This window comes from Pterocles gutturalis, unplaced genomic scaffold (genome assembly GCF_000699245.1).
Source record: "Pterocles gutturalis isolate BGI_N339 unplaced genomic scaffold, ASM69924v1 scaffold9212, whole genome shotgun sequence".
NCBI lineage: Eukaryota > Metazoa > Chordata > Aves > Pterocliformes > Pteroclidae > Pterocles > Pterocles gutturalis.
The window spans coordinates 278-22,675 of NW_010115318.1; the positions used below are offsets into that span (position 1 = coordinate 278).

General features: G+C 35.7%; 1 protein-coding gene across 1 annotated transcript; it reads left to right on the forward strand.

Moving 5' to 3' along the window:
* Nucleotides 1-300: 300 nt before the first annotated feature.
* Nucleotides 301-18,925, forward strand: AASDH (aminoadipate-semialdehyde dehydrogenase). The gene is made up of 14 exons (XM_010075142.1): nt 301-530; nt 2,529-2,649; nt 3,356-3,696; nt 4,452-4,644; nt 7,016-7,257; nt 10,068-10,174; nt 10,613-10,785; nt 11,330-11,522; nt 12,043-12,161; nt 13,494-14,331; nt 15,381-15,544; nt 16,142-16,267; nt 17,654-17,785; nt 18,518-18,925. The coding sequence occupies exons 1-14, from the start codon at nt 301-303 to the stop codon at nt 18,923-18,925; spliced, it is 3,387 nt and encodes a 1,128-aa protein (XP_010073444.1).
* Nucleotides 18,926-22,398: the final 3,473 nt, after the last annotated feature.

The window sequence follows — 22,398 nt, forward strand, 5'->3', positions numbered from 1 at the left end:
TACGAATTCAGTTGTGCCTAGCTTTAGAAATAAAGGTGTAGTGGTGAGGAACAAGCTACCTCTGTGCAATGAAATCTTAGTGAATTCCTGTGTCCTGGACCCTAGGATGACACCCACGGTAAATGATACTTTACACTTCTGGAACATAAGGTGTGGTGAAGCTGCATGTTTTCTGCCAAAGATTTTTTTCTACTTGGTAGTGTTTTGTGTATTTACATAGTTTCACTAAAATATTAAAAGTTAGGAGATGACAATGCAGTCTCGTTAATCTTTCAGGGGGACTGAAGACATGCACCCGATATGACTCTTCAGGAACTGGTGAATCGGGCATCTAGCCTGTACTCTGATAGAAAAGCAGTTTGCTTTGATGAATGCAATGACAAACCTCCAACTTTCTACACATATGCAACGGTGGTTAAGCTTGCCATGGAGTTAACAGCTTTCCTTCAAAAGTACTGTGATCAGCAAGGAAAATGTGAAATAGGCCTTTACTGCTATCCAGGAATAAACTTACCATCTTGGATCTTAGGGTAATGGTTTCAATGCTTGCAATCTGTGTTGGTTTTTTAAGGGTCATCTCTATAAAAGCAAATTTTCAGTTTGTTTGTATTTTCAATAACAACAAAAATGCAGTAATACCGTAGTAATATGGTTGAGAGGCATTGGAGTCTTGCATTCTTTAAGAAAAGAAATGGCAGCACTATAGTCTTTTGAAAAGCCACTGCTAAAGTTTTTTGAATCTTAAGTTCTAATTTAAAGTGTATGTAACTATATCCATTTTCTTAACAGTGTATGATTAAGCATATTTATAGAAATTTAAAAAGGTAATGACTAGTATCTTTGATGTTCTTGTTTAAAAATGGAGGTGATCTAGCAGAATAAATATGTATATATAGAAAAAGGAGTATGCAGGGTTTTTAATGTGTTCTTGTCTTACTAGCAAGAAAAAAAATGCATTAAAATAAATATCATGCTTTAAGGTAAATGAGTATACAGCTACCGTTCCATTACAAATACTGTATAAAACAGTAATGAGCAATGCAGCACTAAAGTGACATTGATTATTTAATGGCTAGGACATTGAAATGTTTATGATCTCAACACTCATGTTAATTCAGCAGTTTTAAAAATCCTACTCCTGTTGATGAATTCTAGTGTTTGTATCCTTTATATATGTGTCCTTTATATCCATTGCACTTATGATGTAATACTGAATTGCAGCATCACAAGCATGTTTTTTCAGCTGATGTATGCAGCAGCAGTTGTGCTTCTTAGGGGGATGATCTGTCTATTTTCCTGTTGTCACACTGCACCTAAAATGCACAACAGCACAAGGTGGGTCACAGTTGACCATAAAGATTTCAGTGAAGTAGCGAATCCTGTAATCATAAATCACCCAGAAGCACTGAGAATTTTCTCATGGGTTAGGAGACACTTTTTGCAGAGTCCAGCAGTGGAGCAAGTTGCCCAGGAATGTTGTGCCGGCAGCATCCCTGGAGGTTTTCAAGACATGACTTTATAAAGCCGGAAACAACATGATCTGCTCTCACAGCTGGCCCTTGACTAGGCATTCTGAGGTCCCTTCTGACCTGGTTAATCTTATGTCCCAATGAGCTGAGGAACAACACAGTTTTCTTTTGACTGGCAACTACTGGAGCATTTTGAGTCTTGCAGCTATTGTTGCTCCTGTGTACGATGCAGGGCAGGCTTAGGTGAATACTGATTCCAGTGGCTGTTCAAGTATGCAGAATGCTGTGGTTTCCAAGTCTTCGTTATGGATCTCATTGTTACTGCAGTGATAAATCATTTGCACAAAGAGGAAATATAACTAATTGTACTTGGGAACACAGCCTTGGAAGAAATGTAAAGATTTAGGGGAACCGTTCGTTTTTCAGTCACCATTCCTCGTCTTGGCTTTTCGTGGTGTTAACAAATTCCAGTGCTTGTCTTTATCGAATGGAGCCACTAGAGGGGGGGATTGTAGCGAGCAACTGCTGAGGAAGCGGTACAGCGTCAGGTGCAGTGAATATTAGAGCAGAATGCTACTCAGTGTTCCTCTGTTTATTATGGAAGAAATTCCAGTACGTGCTCAGATTTTCTTATGATGGATTCTTTAGACTAGTGAGAACAGAAGGTTTTCAGTATGCAGACTTTAGGTGTTTTGTTAAAATATGTTTATACATGTTGTATATGTATAAATGAAAGGCTCTATTTCTGTTCCTAGTCAATAGCAGAACCTTTTAAAATATGGTGCTGTTGATGTCAGCAATACCTTTGTCCTTGCTAATCTGCTTCACCAGGAAGAATTTTGAATGTTTTCATCTAGCTTTAATCTTTCTCCTTGCTGTACAATACCAAAAGGCAATACTGATTATTGTTTGCTTTTACTTTAACAAAATCTTTAAAAGTCATGCTACGACTACATTTTCTGGCTCTGGGAACTAATTGCAGTATAAAAGAAACATTAGTAAAATTTAAGAGGATTTTCTTCATTTTTGTCTCAATACATTTAAAACATTTTTGTCTAGAATCCTTCAAGTTCCAGCTGCCTATTCTCCTATTGATCCAGATGCACCACCAGTGTTATCCACTTATTTCATGAAGAAAAGCAATCTTCAATATATTCTTGTTGAGAATGACAAAATAAACGTAAGTGTTCAGGCTTCTACAGGAAGCATTAAAGGACAATTTAGAAATGTGTAGTTATTTCAATTGTATTAGTTTTTAATAAGCTTGGGTGGAGTTGTTTTGTTTCTTCATGTTGAGAGGTTGTCTTTCTCATTTGGAGAAGAAAATCTTTAAATTTGGAAGTACAAACTGCTTCTCCTCCTCTTAGAAAAAAAACATTCCCTACTTTCCTATTACAATGGTGTCCAGGCAAGCTTATAGGGCACTGACATTGGAAGACTTTTTCAGACTTGTTTCTCCATATGTCAAGGTTGAGAGCTGTAAATCTTTGCAATCATTGAAAATAACTCCTGTATTTAGTTCTTTGGCTTCCCTTTGTCCAACTCTTCCCAAATCTTGTACCCTCACTCATTGCAAGGGGAATAGACAGGATTGGACCATCTAGTTATAATGCAGAGTTCTCTGTCTTCTACAGAATTCTCTAGTATATTTTCCTTTTCATTATTTGCTCAGAGAATTGTTTATTTCTCATATTTAAAGTCTATGTTCACTCATATTTAATATAAAAAAAATACATGAGCTTAAAACTGTCTGTGTGTCCTCCAAAGTAGAGGAATGAAAAATAACAGCTAATTTGTATGAAATGCTGTTTCATATTTCATTGCATAGAGTAGAACAACAGTGCATCCTGAGTTCTGCTATTTAAGTTGTTTATTTTCTCTTACAGAAATTCCAGATGTCCCATGTTGGTTGGTTTTACCACAATTCTTCCGCAATAGAACGTATTGGTTTAACTCTCTTCCAAATGAGCTCAAGCAATGCTGATTTAAATTCACAAGTAGATGATGTGAAAAGTAAATATGAACCTTTCAAAGCTGTAGGTAACTGGCAGCCAGGATATACCATTTGCCCAGATCAAACTGAAGTAAAAACATCAGAAGGAGGATGTATGGACGTTGGCCAGAAATCCTCTCTAGCGTACATCTTGCACACATCAGGAACTACAGGGATCCCCAAAATAGTCAGAGTGCCTCATAAATGTATAGTGCCAAATATTCAGCATCTTAAGTAAGTGTGGTTTCCAGTTTTCCTTTTAAATGCTTTTACAAATTTGATGTTTAGGGGGTCCTTTTAATACTCCAGAGGAGTGTAGCTTGGGGTTTTGCTAACATGGCTTCAATTCTTCCTCCTTCCCTGCCTTTTCAGATTTCTTTGTGTTTGTTTCTATTGTTTCTGAATAGCATCATATAAAATTTAGCTTTTCTAAATATAATTTATAATACTTAAATGGTGCTTTACATGAATTTTTGAGGGGTGTACTTCAAATAATATGCTGCATTGTATTCTGGCTTGTGGCTTAGAAGAAAGTTAAGTATTCATTCACAGTTATATTTAGTGTGCTCTGTAGTTTTTGAGGCCTAATTGCTTTTTAGGCTAACTGGGTTTCTTTCTGTTTCATTTAATACTTTCTAAAAAAACCCAATTATTATGGAAAATACCACCTCTTCGTCTCTTCTTCTCCTCTGCTCTTTTATCTTCTCTTTTTTTCTTTTTTCCTTTTCTTTTTCCTTTTCCTTCATAAGTTGAAATATGCTTTTCAGCATACTGTACTCCTGTGTAATGTGGTGGATAGCTTCGTAAAGGACCTTATTAGTTTAATCAGTAGTTACAGTCTTGATGCAGAAGCTCTTGCTCAAATTATCTGGCCTGCATATGCTTATATATTCAGAGCAGCCCTTAAGACCTTAGCTTTGCTAAACACATATTTTTTTTAAATAAAACAACGTGCATCAGATTTATTATTCCTAGCTTTCTTATTTTAGATCCATATTTGAGATCACACAGGACGATATGCTGTTCCTAGCTTCTCCTCTAACATTTGACCCATCAGTGGTTGAACTGTTCATTGCTCTGACAAGTGGAGCCTCTATTCTTGTTGTACCAAATGCTATTAAAATGATCCCTGTGGAGCTGTCTGCTGCTCTGTTTCACCATCACCGTGTGACAGTGTTGCAGGTAGGCAACACCTAAGTGTCTTGCTTCTCACCTTTGCTAATGTGTGCTGCTTTTTCACCAGTCTAGATGCTAATGATAATGGAGCAAGAGCATTGTTCCTTGAAAGCGTAGCTCATGCTGTCCTTTTTGCTGTAGAGTGCTAGCTTTTTTAGGAAATGACCATTTGATTTGAGCCTCATTTTGTGAGAGAAAACAACTAAAGATAAAACCAACATTCATCTTCAGAAACCATTAATTCTTAAGAATTAATTATATTATTCTGTTAATTAAGCAGGTTGTTCCAAAGAATCTGGTAATGAAGTAACCTGTTACAGACCTTTTTATCACTTTTTAATGGGCTTGATCTTGGAGCCTTTCCTCACAAACAACTTGTAAGTTTTAATGGTAGTCTCTATGCTAAAAATACAACTAAACCATTGCCATTTATAAAGTGATAAAATGTTAGTCGTTTTTACAACAATGAGAGCAAGAGAATAATTGATTACACGGCAACACTTGTGTTTTCAGGCTACCTGTTTATATGAGGCTTCATGTGCGCCTTACATCTTGGAGTAGATCATCTCCTAATGATCTCAATTTTAGCAGTTTTAAAATTAATTTTTGGAAAATGTACTTGAAGTTATGAGTATCTATGATGACTGAATAGGCCTACTCCTTGCCTTGTACTGTAACGAGGTATTTTGTAAAACTATTAGTTGAGCATAGAAATTTAAATCAGGGTGTGGGGGGAAGAGTCACTGGAAACAGACCTCACTTGTAACTGACTGAACGAAATTAGTCTGGTCTGATTAGTCTATTAATTGTTATAAATCAACCCCTAAGCCTTGCTTTGTCATTGTTGTAATTCTGAAGTATTTGCACTCGTAGAAATGCTGACATTTCCTTTTCTTTTGGAGGAATGGTGGTAGTTGAGATAGTAGGGTATAAATTTAAGATTAGTGAGTAGTTATCTGAAGATTGCACTGCAGAAAAAATCCACTAGTTACAATTATTTTGTAACTTTATTCTCTGCTTTTTTTTATTTATTATGACTGCTATAAATCTTGATGGTGTAGATTTTCATATCATATTCCAGTTCCTTAATCAGTTTAGCTCAGTTGCTTTTAGAAAATAATTCTGAGATATTAATTACGATTAGCAAGATATTTTAAAGTATGTTTTTAAAGACTTTTTAAGATTTATTTTTTTAAGCATGTTAACTGTTAATAAAGGAAAGGTGAAATTTGGGGAATGAAGGTATTTGAGATGTCTTCCTAAGAAAAGTTCAGTTTTGTGATTTTTTTTTTTTTTTTATCATTATCTTAATCAGTGAAGGAAGGGCTTCTCATCTGAATTAATGACAAAAAATAGTCTCCTTATAGCTTAGCTGATTAATAATTTTATGTTTCTTAAATTATAGCAAGACATTACCTTCCCTCTTGAGTTGCTTGAGCAGACTTGAGAACTGCAAAGTGATTATGAGGGAGGGGAAGAGTAATTTTTCCTCCTTTTTTCTTTGCTATAATTTACTGAAGTTAAAATGATCAGTTGTAGAGTGATGATCTTCATATCTTACTAGAAGAAAATAACCTGCTAAGGAATAATTCCATTAATTTTCCTCTTACTAGGAAAGATAGGCAAGAATGAGAGTGAAGTGTGTCTGTTAAAATGAATTGCTGTTTTTCCCTTCAGTGAAAGGGCTCTACATCACCAATAGTTTTATAGAAGTAGTTACATTAAGGAAGCTGTTCTGCTTCTTTTATTTGTTTGGTCTTATTTCTTTTTCCCTTGCTCATGTTAGAGTGTGGTGTGAAAGCTCTCAGAAAAACTAACTTTTGTAAACTGTTATATTTACACAAATCAGGACCAACCCAGAATCTGGCATCCTAGGTGTTTTTAGTGGTAAGGAAAGGTCTTTAAATGTTCTATATGCAGATTAATCAGATGCGTAGGTTATATTATAGCTGTAACATGCTGGAATGAAGGGGGGGAAAGACTCAAACAATAACATCAAGAGAATACTGTGTTTGCTGCTTCCTGTTTCAAAGTAATGTATTAAGAACTAATGTGCACGCACTTTAGGTAATAGCTGAGACACATTATGGAACCTATAAAACATCTAAGTAAAGAAGAAACTCTGCAGAAGAACATAGATTCATGCTGACAGTGCTCATTAGAGGCTTCACATAAGAAAAAAAAATCTCAGAAACATCAGCATCATCTATACTTGTATCTGATGGTTGGATGGTTGATGCCATCTACTATATATAAATGATTATTAAGTACATCCACAATATAGCTATGCAGTGGATATGATAAAGCAGGAAGAGGTGCACATACACGGAAAAAATATAACAGGTCTTTTTTTTTTTTTTTAATACGTACCATTCAGGCAACACCAACACTTCTCAGAAGGTTTGGAACTGACATTATTAAATCAACAGTGTTGTCTGCAAGTACTTCACTTCGTGTCTTAGCCCTTGGTGGTGAAGCATTTCCTGTACTGAATCTCTTGAAAAGTTGGAAGCACAAGGAGAACAAAACAAGTATTTTTAATCTGTATGGTATTACTGAAGTGTCAAGCTGGGCCACTTGCTATAAGATTCCTGAAGAGGTTTTTAGTGCTGATTTCAGGTAGGAAATTTCACTGTTTTCATAACTTGGCATGTGAATGATGAAAATCACTGGAAATAGAATGTCAGTTTCCTGTTTCCAGGGCTACTGAGTGTTTATGCTGGTAGAAGTTACATTTGGTTTTTATGTAGAAATGGACTAATCCATTCTCTCTTGCTCTAATACAGATCCCTCAAGTAAAAGTTGTTGACGAGTGATTCTCAAACAAGTGCAGACTGAAATTCTGTGTACTTGTAGACCTGTTAAGTTTCACATAATGTGTTGTGATGGTCTGTGTTTTGGTCGTCTCTGTACCTAGACCTCTTCCTCATTCCAGACTGTGATTCCACATTCTCAACCTAGACTATCCTAGCTGAGGGTGTGCTGTCTCTGACTTAGATGGCAGTTTTGAATCAGTTTTGCACGTACGCAGGCAAATGGCTCCTACCCAATTTGCTAGCAACTTCAGTCAGCCGTACTGTTGCTCATCATGAGGCTTTTCCAGAGAGATCTTGTATGTTCAAAGAGAAGAAATGTAACACAGCTGTCAGTAAGAGTAAAGAAGTGTGACTCTGTAACTCTTCATCATAGCCTTGGAACAAAGATATACTTGTAGCATAGCTCTGTAAGGTTCAGAATGGTACTTCTGAGATTTACTTATTTTAAGCAAAAATGCTCAAAGATTATTTTCAAATGTACAGTAGCAGTATGAAACACACATATATCTACTGATTACTTTTGCCTACAGTTTTGAAAACTCCACAAGAAATTGATTAAGTGGAGACTAGATACTGGGGTTTTTTCTAATACTGGATAATACACTATTCAGCAAATAATCCCCTTGATATTATTTGACTAGTATGGATGACAGAAACTTGTCCAAAGTGGCTCACCCAAGGTCTTAAAGTAATTTTACTTGGACTTCCAGAAGTACTTTCTTTTCATCATTTAGCACTCTACCATTTTCACTCAATTAGTGACTTTTTTTTGTTCACTGTGTTTCATACAGAGAGTTGCAGGAGTGTCAAGGTCATGAAAGGTACTTCCAGTTAGCTCAGTGTTTCATTTGCTCTCTGAAGTGTGTGATTATTCCCTGGTATGATAATTATATATGTGAATTGAGTTAGATGTGTCCTATGAAATGGAATGTTTTGGACAAATTATGTAATATATTAACCTGGTACTTAAGCCCTTGAAGACTGAAAATGGCGGATGGTCCTAAAGTGCTATTAAATTATCATGCTAAACTCATTTTCATTCTGGTTTCTTTGAGTTCAAACATTACTTTCTCCTCAGTGAAACTGTTTTTCAGAGAGATAATGTGTTCTTCCATCCTAACTGATGTGCAGTTAGAATAATGGAAGTTTTTATAGTCTCTGATTGTTGTCTCCCACCCTTCACCTCAGAGCCTGTTCCATCTAAGCCTCATTGCAGAGGGAATTAGGGTTTATTTGTAGTAAGCAGCCCCGTATACAACAAAACTAGGACAGACCATTTTGTGTCTTCTTCGTTTCTTAGTATTGGTAGGACAGTTGCAGTACAGTGGGCTTTTATTTTTGGTAGCTGAATTATGAAAACTGTCAGTTTCTAGAGAGCACTAGAAAATGGAAAAAGACCAAAACAGCACAAAGGTAGTGCCTTAGTGCTCTGCATCCCTGTTTTACTTTTTGGCTAAGTTTTCCAAAATTAAATGTCTAATCCCAAGTCTTTTAACAATAATAGCCAAATGAGGTGTTGTTTGTCTTTTATTTTTGCTGTTCTGTGGTATATGTGGGAATCTTAGGGGTTTGTCTGGCAGTATTAAATTCTACTATTTTTTGGTTTTCCCTTTGTGTTGGGACTTTCCCATGGTATCGGGCAGACACATTTAATATCTGGGATGCTTTCTCATACCTATTTGTCAAGTAATTATATTTTGAAGCTGACCAGAGGAAGGAAAAGGAGCAGAAGATTCTCACTTGGCATAAATCATTTGTAAAAACACATTTTACAAATTTTGACTGCTTTTGGTCGACTTGAGGTAAAGAATTATTTGACTGATCATAGAAAAGGAGAAGTTTCAACAGCCTAAATAACAGGAGTTGAACAAGAACTGTTTGGTTAAAATATGAGATTTTATGATAGAAATTGAACTGGAACCCATGCCTAACTCTATATATTACCAAAGCTAAAGTTACTTTGCTTTTTAAATTTTGCTTTACTGAAGAAAATATATTATTCTCTATTCCCACTCAGAAATAGTGTCTATATTCAATAAATGAAGTTCTGCAAGTGTTTGAAGAGGCTAGAGAATGAAGGAAGGAGTTGGTCTACAGCTCCATAGAAGTCTCTAACAGATACATGGCACGGAAATTACAGTTTCTTTTATTTCAGTCTTTTCTGAAAGAGTCAACTGTACTTGTTGCCGCAACATCAGTAGTAAAATAGAATAAAAGCTCAAACTAGGTAGGACAGGGAAAGAATGAATTAGAAAGCAGTTACAAGTGTTTAAATTGTTTTGACTTGATAGAAGTTTAAAACTGGGGGACTTAAAAACTCGCTGAAACTCTCAGGGTGCTCTCGAGATACTTCAGCATCCATTGAAGCCTTATTTACCATCATTCTATGTTTTTTGGTATATGAAAATTAAACCCATGCACACTGATGAGATTTTTTTATTTTGAACAACTTGAGATGTTTTTAAACAAGAAACATTTGTAGAAAGAAGCCCCAAGCGTATACTTTTGCTCTAATACTATTCCTTTAAAAGACTGAATGCTACCTCATTTCTGGAACAGTTGGTTGGTGTCAGAAAGAAAGATTTTTACTATTTCTGTCTTTAATGCATTTAGAACTGATTGCCCTATACCATTGGGATCACCGCTTCTTGGAACAAAAGTTGAGGTCAGAGATTCCGACGGTTCTGCAGTTCTAGAAGGCGAGGGACAAATATTTATAGGTTATTTTATATTTCTTATTCTTCTAAGAGACTTCTTAATTGATTGAATTTTAATAATATATTATTTTACTTGGTGTCTGCCTCTGATATACAGATTAATGTAGCATTTTGAGTTCCCATTGGGCTGGGAACACTCTGATGCTATTATAGGTTGGAATGATGAACAGGATATTACCATAATTTTATCTGCAGACTGTGCTTTCATTATATTGATTTTTTTTTCCTGATTGCATTTTGACATTCTCAGTTGAAGTAATTTCTGTGTATTAACTGAATTAACTGCATAGCCCGGTTTGTATACTGCAGAAGTTTAGACATTGATAATAATCTTTTAGTACTTATTATAATGCTTGTTAGAGTTTAGGAGAATTTGATAAAATTCTCTTTTATTTACAGTTAGACACTTAATATATGTGACCACGGTCTTTTCTTGTGTAGGTGGTGAAGAACGAATCTGCTTTCTTGATGATGAGATAACTGTACCCCTGGGCACAATGAGAGAAACAGGGGATTTTGTAAGAGTGCAGAATGCCAAGTTGTTCTTCTTGGGTCGGAAAGACAACCAGATTAAACGTCACGGCAAACGTTTTAATATTGAATGTTTGCAGCAGGTAGTGTAACATCTAGTGACTAGAGTATTCCAGTATAAAAACAGGGATAAGGAACACATCAGAAATCATCAGAGTTATCATCAGAAATGGGTATTTACTCATCTTCAGATGACTTTTAGGAGTCTTAAAGAAATGGGGAGGTTGTATTATCAAAAATCTAGTCACATAATTTAGGGAGGAGTTTGTTTCTGAGTTCTTGGAAATCTGTTTTATTGTATGATTTCTTCCGGCAGAATTGACAACTGTATAGACATCTGAAAAATACTGAGTGTTGAACTGCAATAATTGTATAGTGATTGTTCTACAAGACTGAATGCCAGACTTGTGGATTGTATCTCATTCATGGCATTTAGGCAAATAATACATATCTCTGAGTTTGTTTTTATGTGAAGAAGTACAAACTTTAGCTACAAGAGAAAGTATTTCGTAGGATGTTAATGCAGGAATGTGAGACATGTATTTTAAATGTGTACTTTTAAAAATTGTGGTTTTTACTCTATTGATGAAATGCATTCAAAGCAAGACTAATATTTTTTATTTACAGGCTGCTGAAGATCTTTGTCAGGTAGAAGCTTGTGCAGTGACCTGGTATCAGGAGGAAAAACTTATCCTGTTTGTTGTACCCAAAGATAATTTAGAAAAGAGAGAAACACTCAAAGAACTCCAGAAATGTCTACCAGCTCATGCAGTCCCTGATGAGCTTGTTCTGATTAAAGCTCTGCCTTTAACATCACATGGTAAATGAAACTATTAAGTACGCTTGGCACTTATTTTAGTCTCTGTACGTTTTTCTTTTTTTTTTTTTTAATTGACCAAAATCCAGTACCTGATTCATGCTTTTTAAATATGTGGATTAGATAACTAACTCCTGGTAGGAAATGATGACCATGTATTATGTTTTCTTGATAATGTTTCGTTCAAGAGTCAGATCAATTTAGTAAAATCAGTATAGTATTAATACTGCACATTTACTTTCTCAGTCATTCCTGTTGCGGTCTGCAGCAGAACACTGACTCCAGCTGGGGAAAGATCAGGTCCTGAAGGTGGGATTATGTGGGAGGCTAGGGTAAATTTTCAGAAACCTTATTGAATTCTTTTAAGTGTAGTTGACTGAGTGGTTAAGAAAAAAATGCAGATGCAGTTGAGTGTGAAAAGGAAGTGTGTACAAGAGTAGAGTGACTATTTGGGTAGAGCAAGTTTTGGAAGTGTAAATGCTAAAAGAGCAATGAAAAAAATCATACTTTGTTTTCTACAAAGGCAAAGTTGATATATCTGAACTGAACAAGATTTACCAGAACCATCTAAACTCCAGAAGGCGTGACAGTAAGCTGAGTGGCGCAGAGGAATTGTGGGAAAGATTGCAGTATTTATGGAAGGTAGTATTTTGAGCTGCCTTTTTATCTTTGTGAGTAGATCATTATACATGTGTCAGGAATTAAACAGTTTAAGAAGTATGACTAATGCAAAAAGAACATTCTAGCTGCCTATAGATTTAAGCAGTACAGCTCTTTCTGTTTAGTTAATACTTAAATATAGTTGCTCTACAGTGGCCAAGAGGGAGTAATTTATGTTTCTCTATCAAACTGCAGGCTATGAGATATAGGCAATTAGCATAGGAAGGATGTAACCTGTCAGTAGCTTTTTGAATACTGCTTCACATGCCAAAGAAGGTATCCCTAAGGGCAGCAAGGAACTGGTACGTGGAAAATTTGTACTAAATAGCTACTGTGTTTGCAGAGTTTCTTATTTCTCAAGACAATTATGAATTGAAGTGTCTTTTTCTAAATAGATGTCACAGTTTTTTTATTGTCTCTTGGACTGTCTGTATTGTTTCTAAATTGCTGTGCTAAAGACTTGTTTTTCAAGGTAATGAAATGTGATGCCAAACAGTATTACTTTTTTTTTTTTTTTTAGATAGACTTCCAAATTTCACCTGGCAGTGGGATTTGCTGTGGCTAGGACTTGAACAAGTAAATGTAGTGAAATTAGTAACACAGTTGGCCTGTGCTGATACTTACCATATTGGTGGCTATAGAAATTATAATCCAAAAGGATGGGATGTGCCCTAGACCTGTTATGGACAGCAGAAGGCAGCTTCCAAAACCAGAGGATTTGGACTTCACGCTCAGGTTTAACAAGCAGGGAGTGCAGTTAGAGGAGACATAGTAATTGCTGTTTGTTGTAGCAACAATACCAAATTCAAAATCCTTCTTTAATTGAAGGGGTTATAGCTTCAAAAGTAGGTAGATAAGTAGGTTACTTACATAATTCATCAGTAAAAGATACCAGTTTATATAAGTATTATTATTAAAAGAAAACATTAAACCAATTTTATCAAAAGGCATCAATGTTTTATCTGCGAAGTTGTCATTGATAAATGGTACTGAGGTTGAAAATGGCCAACAAAAATACAGCACAATTTGCTTTAGCTCCTTAGACTGCAGAATTGGAATTGAGCAAAACCTGTTTGTAGTACAGAACTAGTATGTCCCTGTTTCCCCATTCCTCCTAACTCTTGTTCCATCACTACCTCTGTTGGCACTGACACGTTTTGTGGGATTTTTTACAGAGCAGTGAGTTTCCTCAGTTGCTAATTTTTAGTGGGAGTTACGGGTATTTAAGCAGATTTTGCCCAACTGGAGTTTTTGTGTGTGTGACATGGTGTAACACTCATGGACTGTTACCTCTTTCCTTCTTCTTTTCTCTAGTCTGCTCTGGGTCTCCTAGGTGATTCCACCGGAATTTCTAAGGATGCAGTATTTCTTTACAGTGGTGGAGACTCCTTAAAGGCTCTACAATTTTATAATGAAATTGAGATGCTAGTAGGCAAAGCGGTGCCTGGACTCCTTGAAGTTATTCTCAGCCACTCCATTGAAGAAGTTTATAGACATATTCTTAAAATTCTGTTTCCAGATGAAGACCAATTAATGAATTATGACAATGCTGTGAAAAGAAAATTAAGTGGGAACAGTGGAGAGGAATTCTATGGAAAATATATTAAACTGAAATCTGAAAGAGATCTTCAGGTTGTTTCAGGGTTAATTTCATTTATTGCACTAAGCAGAGGAAATCGTGTTTTTTCTATGAATTTCACCAAGTCTTTTACGCAACCCAGTAATACAGTACAGGTAGGAGTGGAACTGCTTCAGCAGCCATCCTTTCCGCATTTAGTGACTCCAAGTATAATGAAAAGCCATGTGCAAGGGTATGAAATAGAGAAGAGAATTTTAACAGTTACAAACAAGGCAAATAAAACTGACTGTTGCTCTGTACAGCAAATCCATGAAGAATGTAGTCATGTAGCAACGGCAGAATTGGCGTTATGCATAAGATGGAAGTCAAATACAAGAAAATGTGTTGATGCATCACCACTGGTTATAATACCATCTAAAGAAGAATTATCTGCATCTGTGTATGTTGGCTCTCACTCTCATGCAATGCAGGCAATAGATCTAGATTTGGGAGAAATAAAATGGGAGAAGAACCTTGGAGATCGTATTGAATCTTCTGCCTGTGTATCTAAGTGTGGAAATTTCATTGTTGTTGGTACGTCTTTTGTTTTAGCCTTCATGTTAAATTGTTTTTTCTGCTAAATACAAGATGAATGACTGAGAATGTGATTTCTTACCTCCATCTACACTTATACAGAAACTTCTGTATCTGCTTCAGAACTAATTTATTGTAAAATAGAAATGGAAGGAAGAAGTACTTTAAGTTTCATGATAACCAGTGATGGAGCTTATCTAACATATACACTTGTGATTTATTAGATGCCAGTTTATTAATAAGGCCTTATTAAGGAATACTCAATGAGTATGGTTTCTTTTTAGTGGTTAAGGTGTGACCTTTAAACTTTTTTAAGTATGAAAAGGTGATACAGTCTTAAAATGTCTTTAAAAATTGATAGAGGTAGAAATTAGTACATGGTGCCTCAGATTATTTTTCATGGCATTTAATTTTCTCCTTTAACTCTTCTTTTTGGAAATGTAAAGAATATGTTTGGATAGTTTTTTGGTTTTGTCATTTTAGTGTTTTTAGCTAATATGTATATATCACTGATTAGCACAGATGTCCGGGTGGTGAATTTTTTTATGCAAAGCTAATGTTGCCATCTTTTTGCTAGTATTTGGATTGCTGTTTACTCTGATAACAAAATTGAATGTTACATTAAAACTGAAGGAGTTTCTAGAACTACAGTTAAGTTTTCATTAGAAAACATACAGACTTTGTTCTTTCAGCACCTTTGTTTTCAGAAAGGAAAATTAGGGAATAAAAAACATTCTTATTCTCCATTTTCAGCAACTCTTCATGTCTTCTAATATTATTACTGTAAAATTTCATAGAAAGGCAGTGAAATAAATATATTCTAAATGTAACCTGGAAAGAACACACAGAACCATCAACTTTGAATGTATGAACTATCAGGAAAGACTTTGAGCTAAAAGAAGAGGAGGCACTTTGGAACATGTTTTGAAACTGTACCTCATGAGTCATCTTATTTCTTTCCAGCAGTGATGCAGCTAGCAGCATAAATCACACTATAAATACAAATATTCATTATGCTTTTTTTCCCTGCTATGTTTTATTTCACACAGGTTGTTATGATGGCTTAGTGTATGTGCTCCAAAGCAGTGATGGAGAAATACACTGGACTTTTGTTACAGAAGATACTGTGAAAAGCTCTGCAGTTGTAGACCCTTCCAGTGGACTAGTCTACATAGGATCACATGACCAACACGTGTATGCTTTGGATATTTATGTAAGAACACTGACTAACTTTTATGTACAGAAGAATAAATATCCAACTTAGACTCTATTTGTAGTACATTAGATGAAGCTCTGCTGGTAGTATTCTCGGGAGTCCACAATTACACTTTTGAAGTAGTTAGTCCTGCTTGAAGTGAAGTTAGGGTTATGTGGTAGTAAATAGTTTCACTGGTGTTACCAGCTGTGGTTCTTGTGATACTAGTCCTGTCTGAAACCAAATCTTAAGTTTCTTAGTTATTAAATTCTCTGTGGATGTTTCAGAATAGGGTGCCCAGCTAGAAATAAAACTGTGCCTTAACAGTGGAGAAGGAATCCTACATTCTAAAAGAGCAGATGAAGAGAAATGGAAAATAAGAGGGGAAGATATTGCCTCATCATTAGCTGAATTTCTTTTTACTGGAAGAGAATGTAGCCAACAGCATATGTGTTGCTATAATAGCATGTAGGTTATATCTTCACTTCTTAACTAGTATTTGCTGAGTACGTGCACTGTTTAATAAGTTTTTATATTTCAAGGTCTTTGTAAACATGATGAGCTTTAACTCCAATTGTAAAATTTTTATGTACCTTTTTTTTCTTGTGCTTACAGAACAAAGCATGTATATGGAAGTCACATTGCGAAGGTGGAGCTGTGTTTTCATCCCCTTGTCTAAGTTCTTTTCCACATCATCTTTATGTTGCTACTCTGGGAGGACTGTTATTGGCTGTAAACCCAGTACGTAGTTTTCCTTACTTGTCTTTGATCCCAATCTCAAATTTAAATGAAACCAAAAATGCATTTCTGAAGCTAAGATCACTTTTGTGATGAAAGGAACTAGACGATCATGTGTTACCATAAGATATTTTTTACTTGAGGGCCTTATTATGCACAAGGTTACCATAATAATTCCTGTATTTCAGAAAGCTATCTGGTGATAAAGAGAACTGAAGTGACTTGCTTGAATTTATATGCTGACTGTAGGCCAAAGTTGGAATCAGTCTTCTCATGCCCATATACTACCTTTTCAGTTAAACTAGTGAGTGAGAGCATGTGTGTAGCTTTTTTTTTTCCACCCTCCCTCCATTTTACAGTAAGATTAAAAAAAAAAAAAAATACCCAGAAGTTAACTGAAATCAGAACAGAACAGAGAAAGAAGCCCCTTCGTTCCTCTTACTGTTTTCCTCCCTGTGTTCATTTGAAGATCTGTCCCTCTTAATCTTGAACTGCTGTTCTGTTCTCTGCACTGGGGAAATGGCATTCTTGATAGATGTGGAGCAATTTCATGGTTGTCTGAGGCATTGTTGGATTACAGCTGGTCCTGTCTGATAAAAGGAACAGTCACTTGGAGCAGCTGTTCATGTTTTTCTGCTCACACAACCCACAGCATCAGTCCTAACCATCTTTACATCCATCCACTACGACTTTCTTCAGTAATGTCCAACATAGTGTTAGAAGACCAGTGTATGGTTTTGCAGCTCTAGTGGGCTGTGGTTAAGAAAAAACAGTTTGGGAGTTTTTTTCCATAATCCTGAGTAAACAGGCAGTTGAGAAACCCAGCTGTAACTCCAAATATTATTTATAAAAATAGGACTGTGCAGGCTATGTTAGGACCTTATTATGACAATCATGGATTGTGGTTGCAGCATTTCCTACAGTATTTATAGTTTATGACATGATCAATATGACTTGCTTTCAGTATGTCCTCTCCTCATCTTCATTGGTCTTTATCACATACTGAGGAGCAGTGAATGGAATAAAAAATGAATCTGACATTTATAAAAACAACTACTACTGCTACACTGTTACCATTATTATTTTGCCTATGGGTGAGGAAGAGAAGGATGGAACAGGGGTATTGAATATCCCAGGGAAAACACTAAATATTTTGTTGGAATATGATTTGAAGAGTAGTTTTGCTTCTGGTATGCTTTCTGTAATGGAGAAGCTTACTTTTCTTTGCTTCTTTGGGTTTTATTGGGCTTTTTTTTGTGTGTGTGTTTTGGGTTTTTGGGGTTTTTTTCACAATTCTTAAGGGCTGGGTCAAGCTGTGAAGGAAGGGTTGTTTTGTGTAGCTTTTTACAGTTGTGTTAATTATCAGATATTCCATGCTGCCATTTACAGGTGACAGGGAATAAGATTTGGAAAATGTTCCTGGGAAAACCACTCTTCTCCTCCCCTCACTGCAATGAGAAGTATGTTTTTGTCGGGTGTGTGGATGGAAACTTATATTGTTACACTCATTCTGGAGAAAAGGTAAAAGTGGTGGTGTTGGGTTTTCTTATGTTCATCACAAGAACCCTGAATAAGATGCTTCATTAATACTATTTTCTGAGGTTTAATGGTTAACAGCAGAGATAATGCCAATCATAGTTCTCGCAAAATATGTGTCAGCCTTCATGTTGAATTAAAATAGAATAATTTTACTTCCTCAGAGATGAATGTGGTTTGTATCTGGTATTAAAACAACTGACACTGTTTCTGTTAGTTTCCCTGAGATGCAGTATACATTGCAATTCCTAAGCCTTTTCTGATTATAAAATATGTGTTAGCCCATAACCTAGTAGAAGCCATACTCTCTTGAGGAGAGATCTGCACATCATTAACATGAGCAGAGGAAATATATATTACAAATGGAATATTTCCCTTTTTGGCCAAGAATGACATTTTAAAAGAATTCTCAAAGTTGATTACTGATTGTGGTACAACAGACCAAGAATATTCTTTTCCCAGGTTGCCCATCTTTAGGCAGGCCTCACGGAAGGTAGTAACTCTTGCATGTCTATTTTCTGAGTCTGTTATTACTACCTCTGTGCATAAAGCATAACTTGTAATTTGGCAAGTATTTACCACCCCTCACTGAAATCTAGTATGCTCTTGAAATAAAATGCTCTCCTGTCAACATCTAGTCTATTAAAAAATTACAGTTGCTGTCAAACTGATAACGTGAACAACCTTTGATAACGGGTGGTCATATTCTTTCTGTAGGTTTGGCAGTTTTCCACTAACGGACCGGTGTTTTCATCTCCATGCATCTCAAGTTTAACTAAGCAAGAAATATTTTTTGGCTCCCATGATTGCTTTATCTACTGTTGTAATATGGAGGGTGATTTACTGTGGAAATTTGAAGCCACTTCAAGTGTATATGGAACACCATTCATTTTCCAAAGTGATGACTTAAAGAACAGAATTCTTTTGGCAGCAGTATCTACAGATGGCAAAGTGTGGATCCTGAATGCCAAGAGTGGAACAGCAGAAGGAGTAGATAAGCTTCCAGGAGAGGTTTTCTCTTCCCCTGTAGTATGGGGAACAAAGCTTGTTGTTGGCTGTAGAAATGATTATGTTTATTGCCTAAATTTGTATATAAGAGGAAAAAAAGAACAGCTAAGATGTTAGGCTGCTTCCTTTTTATTGTTTACATTTGTAAATTAAGAACTCACAAGTGCTCTCTACTTCTCTGCCTATTCTACTGTAGGCAAGAGGTGCTCTTTGCAGACTTCTCAGGTAGCATTTTGCACCAGGCAGTGTCCAGAGTAGGTAACATTGTTTGTTGACTTGCTGTACTGATTGAAGGAGGATGGCTGCTCAGCATCCAGACAGAAGTTTCACTGTCCCTCCTTCATTTCCCAGCTCCGATTCATGAAAGAACATGTTTCAGATGGTTTGGATTTGAATGTTGTGCTTTGATCTGTGTAATAAGAAAATGAAAGTCAGTAGTTGGGCTTCAAACACTTGCAGGATTGGAAGAAACTGTGGTAAGGTGCCATGCTCTGCAGCCTGGAATAACATGCTTATCTCCCTGTCTCCCTGAGGGAGGAATGTACTCCTCTCTCTGAGTCCAGCCTAGCCTGTGTCCTGAGGTTCCTTCCTATCCGGTGCCTGGCTCTTCCATGGATCAGACTGGTGTTTATCTTGTCTGATGAGGTTTCTATGCCATGGCAAGGTAACCCAAGTTCTTTTTTGAATCTAACTTTTATCTTGATTTCTTTGCATGCACCTGGTAGTAGTGACCCATTTACTATAGTTTGTATAGACTGAGTAGTTCATCTTTTGTTAGCCTAGGCCCTGCCTGGCTTCAAATCAGCCAAGCATATACTTAAACTCCGTTGAAATCAGGAGAAGTTAATTCTTGTATTCTGAAGTGGAGAATATACTTATATGTGTATATTTATTAAATTTCAATGACAGGTACAGTATGAGTTCCAAGATGAAGTGTGCATTGCTCAAATCAACTGTTGTAAAATAATTTTTAAAGAGATTTGAATGAAAGCTCTCTACAGTGTCTTTACAGAGAACTATTAATAAAGGGTTATGTAAATTGGTTTTGGTTGTCTTTAACACCTTGAAAAGAATTACCAGTGGTTTTACTAATGCAAATCAATATTTGAAATGACAAAAGTACACTAATGGAGAGCACCTTTCTGATTATGGTCTTTTAAAAGAACTATAGTAGAAACTATTTATCTCACACTCTCTGATGACCTGTCCACTTTGAATTCCAACATCTTGAATTAAAAAGTAAAGCAGAAGTTGCACTGGCTATGTTGATTCATCACATCTGGTTCTTCCATTTTATCGTTGGCAGAGATGCATAGGCAAGACACTTGTAGTATTGTAAAAAGCTCTGTTTATAAAACAGCCTGAACACGGTTAGCAAAAGGAAACACAGAATACATACATTGATTATATAATTTTGACTGCGTTATAGTTTAATAAGAATTAAAATGACATTAGTATAATAAACAATTGCACTTTAAAACATTTGAAAAAATAAAAAAGTACACAACAAATACCCCACAATTATACATCTTATAGTTTTTATACATTACTATATGAACATAGAAGTTAATCATATATAACCTTGTCAGAAGAAATGGTATTTTGTGTGTATAAGTTACAAAAAATTGAGACAATATACTACATAGTGGTTTGTTCAGTTCTTAAAACATTTTTCCTGTTTTAAACTTGGTAGTCGTGTTTTGGTTTTATTTTTACAGATTTCCAACACTTTATCAGAAATGGTTGCAACAAAGCTAAAGCAAAGCAACACTTCATTGATATTTAGTGCAAATTTTTGTTAATTTAACATGAAATGTCACTGTTGAACATGTACACTTTAGAAATGTTTCCATCGAGTACTGTACATAATACAGTTTCCATTATTACACTAGATACCTTTATAGTTGAAAAAAATTTCTGCTTTGAAGCTTTAGGTTAAGACCATCCTTTATGAAAGCTCTATTCTATGTGCTATAAATGTAATGTATTGGAAAATTGCATCCTTACATCATGCACAACAGCACCTAATTTTGGTATGCTTTTCAGAATACCAGTATCTTTAATTCCTTAATCCTGATTTACTTCACCTTCTCTGTATTTCTGCCTGGCTCATTCTCCCAAGAAATAAAGATGGTTTTCAGGCAATGTAGTTCTTGTAATTACAAATACATACTGCAGGCTTATAAACTCAGAAAAAATTGTAAATTTAACTTAAGAAGCACTAATTCATGGTGCTAGAAGAGAAAAAATAATTATAGGCCAAATTCTTTCTTCAGATAAGCTTACAGAGATTTGACTTTGAAGGCGTTAAGTATATTTCTCCCAAACATTTGAGAGCAGCATTACCCCATCTCTGTATTTTAAATACTATATTAATGGTAAAAATTTACTTTAAAGATTCTGGTTTTAAATATGAAGCTGAGCAAAACTGATGGCTTAAGAGACCCAAAAAACCCCATCTTGCTGCTGCACATCTACTCAATCTAACATGTCCATTGTGTTTGTGCTATTGTAACCATGATACTGAACCATTGTTTTCTGTTTGATGGGAAGTAGTGTATTCAAGAATGACTTTCGCTGACAAGCCCTTTTTGATCCTTGAAACAGGAGAATATGTCAGGTTTCATTCTGTTTTATGCATAAAGTGCTAGTCCTCAGGCTGCATACAGCAGTTTGGCTAAAATACTTCCATGAAACATATGTGGTATCATTCTATAATGATACAATTTCTTCTCATGAAAACATCTCCCTTTATGATGTTATAGGCTTAAAGGTTTCTTTGAACCATATGGTTATAAAAAGGAGATGTTAAAGTTTGTTAAAGACTTCCTTGTAAAAGAAATTAGAGTGTGTTACAGATTTATTTACTAGCGTGACTAGCTATTCCTGTGGGATGTTGAGGGTAGTAAAATTTTATTACATCATGGACTTTATCCTTTTTTTGTAAGAGGGAAGGAGTGAACGTTTCTATTTTAGTTACAAGAAGTAATAAAGTATTCAATTGCCACAGCAGATACCTGAAATGGGGTAAGTAAACTTCTTTCTGAAGTGTTCTGGCTGTATTGGTCAAAGTCCAGGAAGTTATCTGAACTACCTGCAGCTGCATGTGGAGTAAAATCAGGAAGAATGCAGAGTTAAAACTCCTGAGACTCTCACTGACTTAGCTTTCAGTTCTCAGTTAGCTTCAGTTCTGCAAGTCTTACTCCCATGGGAACTTACTGAAACAAAATCTACAGCTACATGAGCACAGGAATAGTTTTACTTATTTTAGTTTCAGTTGATTGATTTAAAGTTGTAATCCACAGCCACTGTCTTTATGCATCTTAAATATGGCCAAGCACAAACAGTGATGCATTTAAATGACTAGAAGAAACACTGACTCCCTGGCTTCTTTCTGAAAACTTTCTGATTTTTGTTTAAATGATTTTTTTTTTTTTTGTTAAGTAGGATTAATTGTTTTCTTCCTAGGAGTGAGGGAATATAGACACAGTGTGTTAATCCTATGATAAAAGAAATTACCTCAGCATTTGGATGGTACCGTCTTTCTATTTATCACTTGCAGGTGCAAAGATATCTCCCAAAGTTTGTTG

Bases quoted from the DNA above. Each gene is read 5' to 3' on its own strand.
- AASDH (XM_010075142.1), top strand. From the start codon at position 301: ATGACTCTTCAGGAACTGGTGAATCGGGCATCTAGCCTGTACTCTGAT. The intron at 7,258-10,067 runs GTAGGAAATTTC...TAATGCATTTAG, and splicing joins GTTTTTAGTGCTGATTTCAG to AACTGATTGCCCTATACCAT. The intron at 15,545-16,141 runs GTAAGAACACTG...TTGTGCTTACAG, and splicing joins TGTATGCTTTGGATATTTAT to AACAAAGCATGTATATGGAA.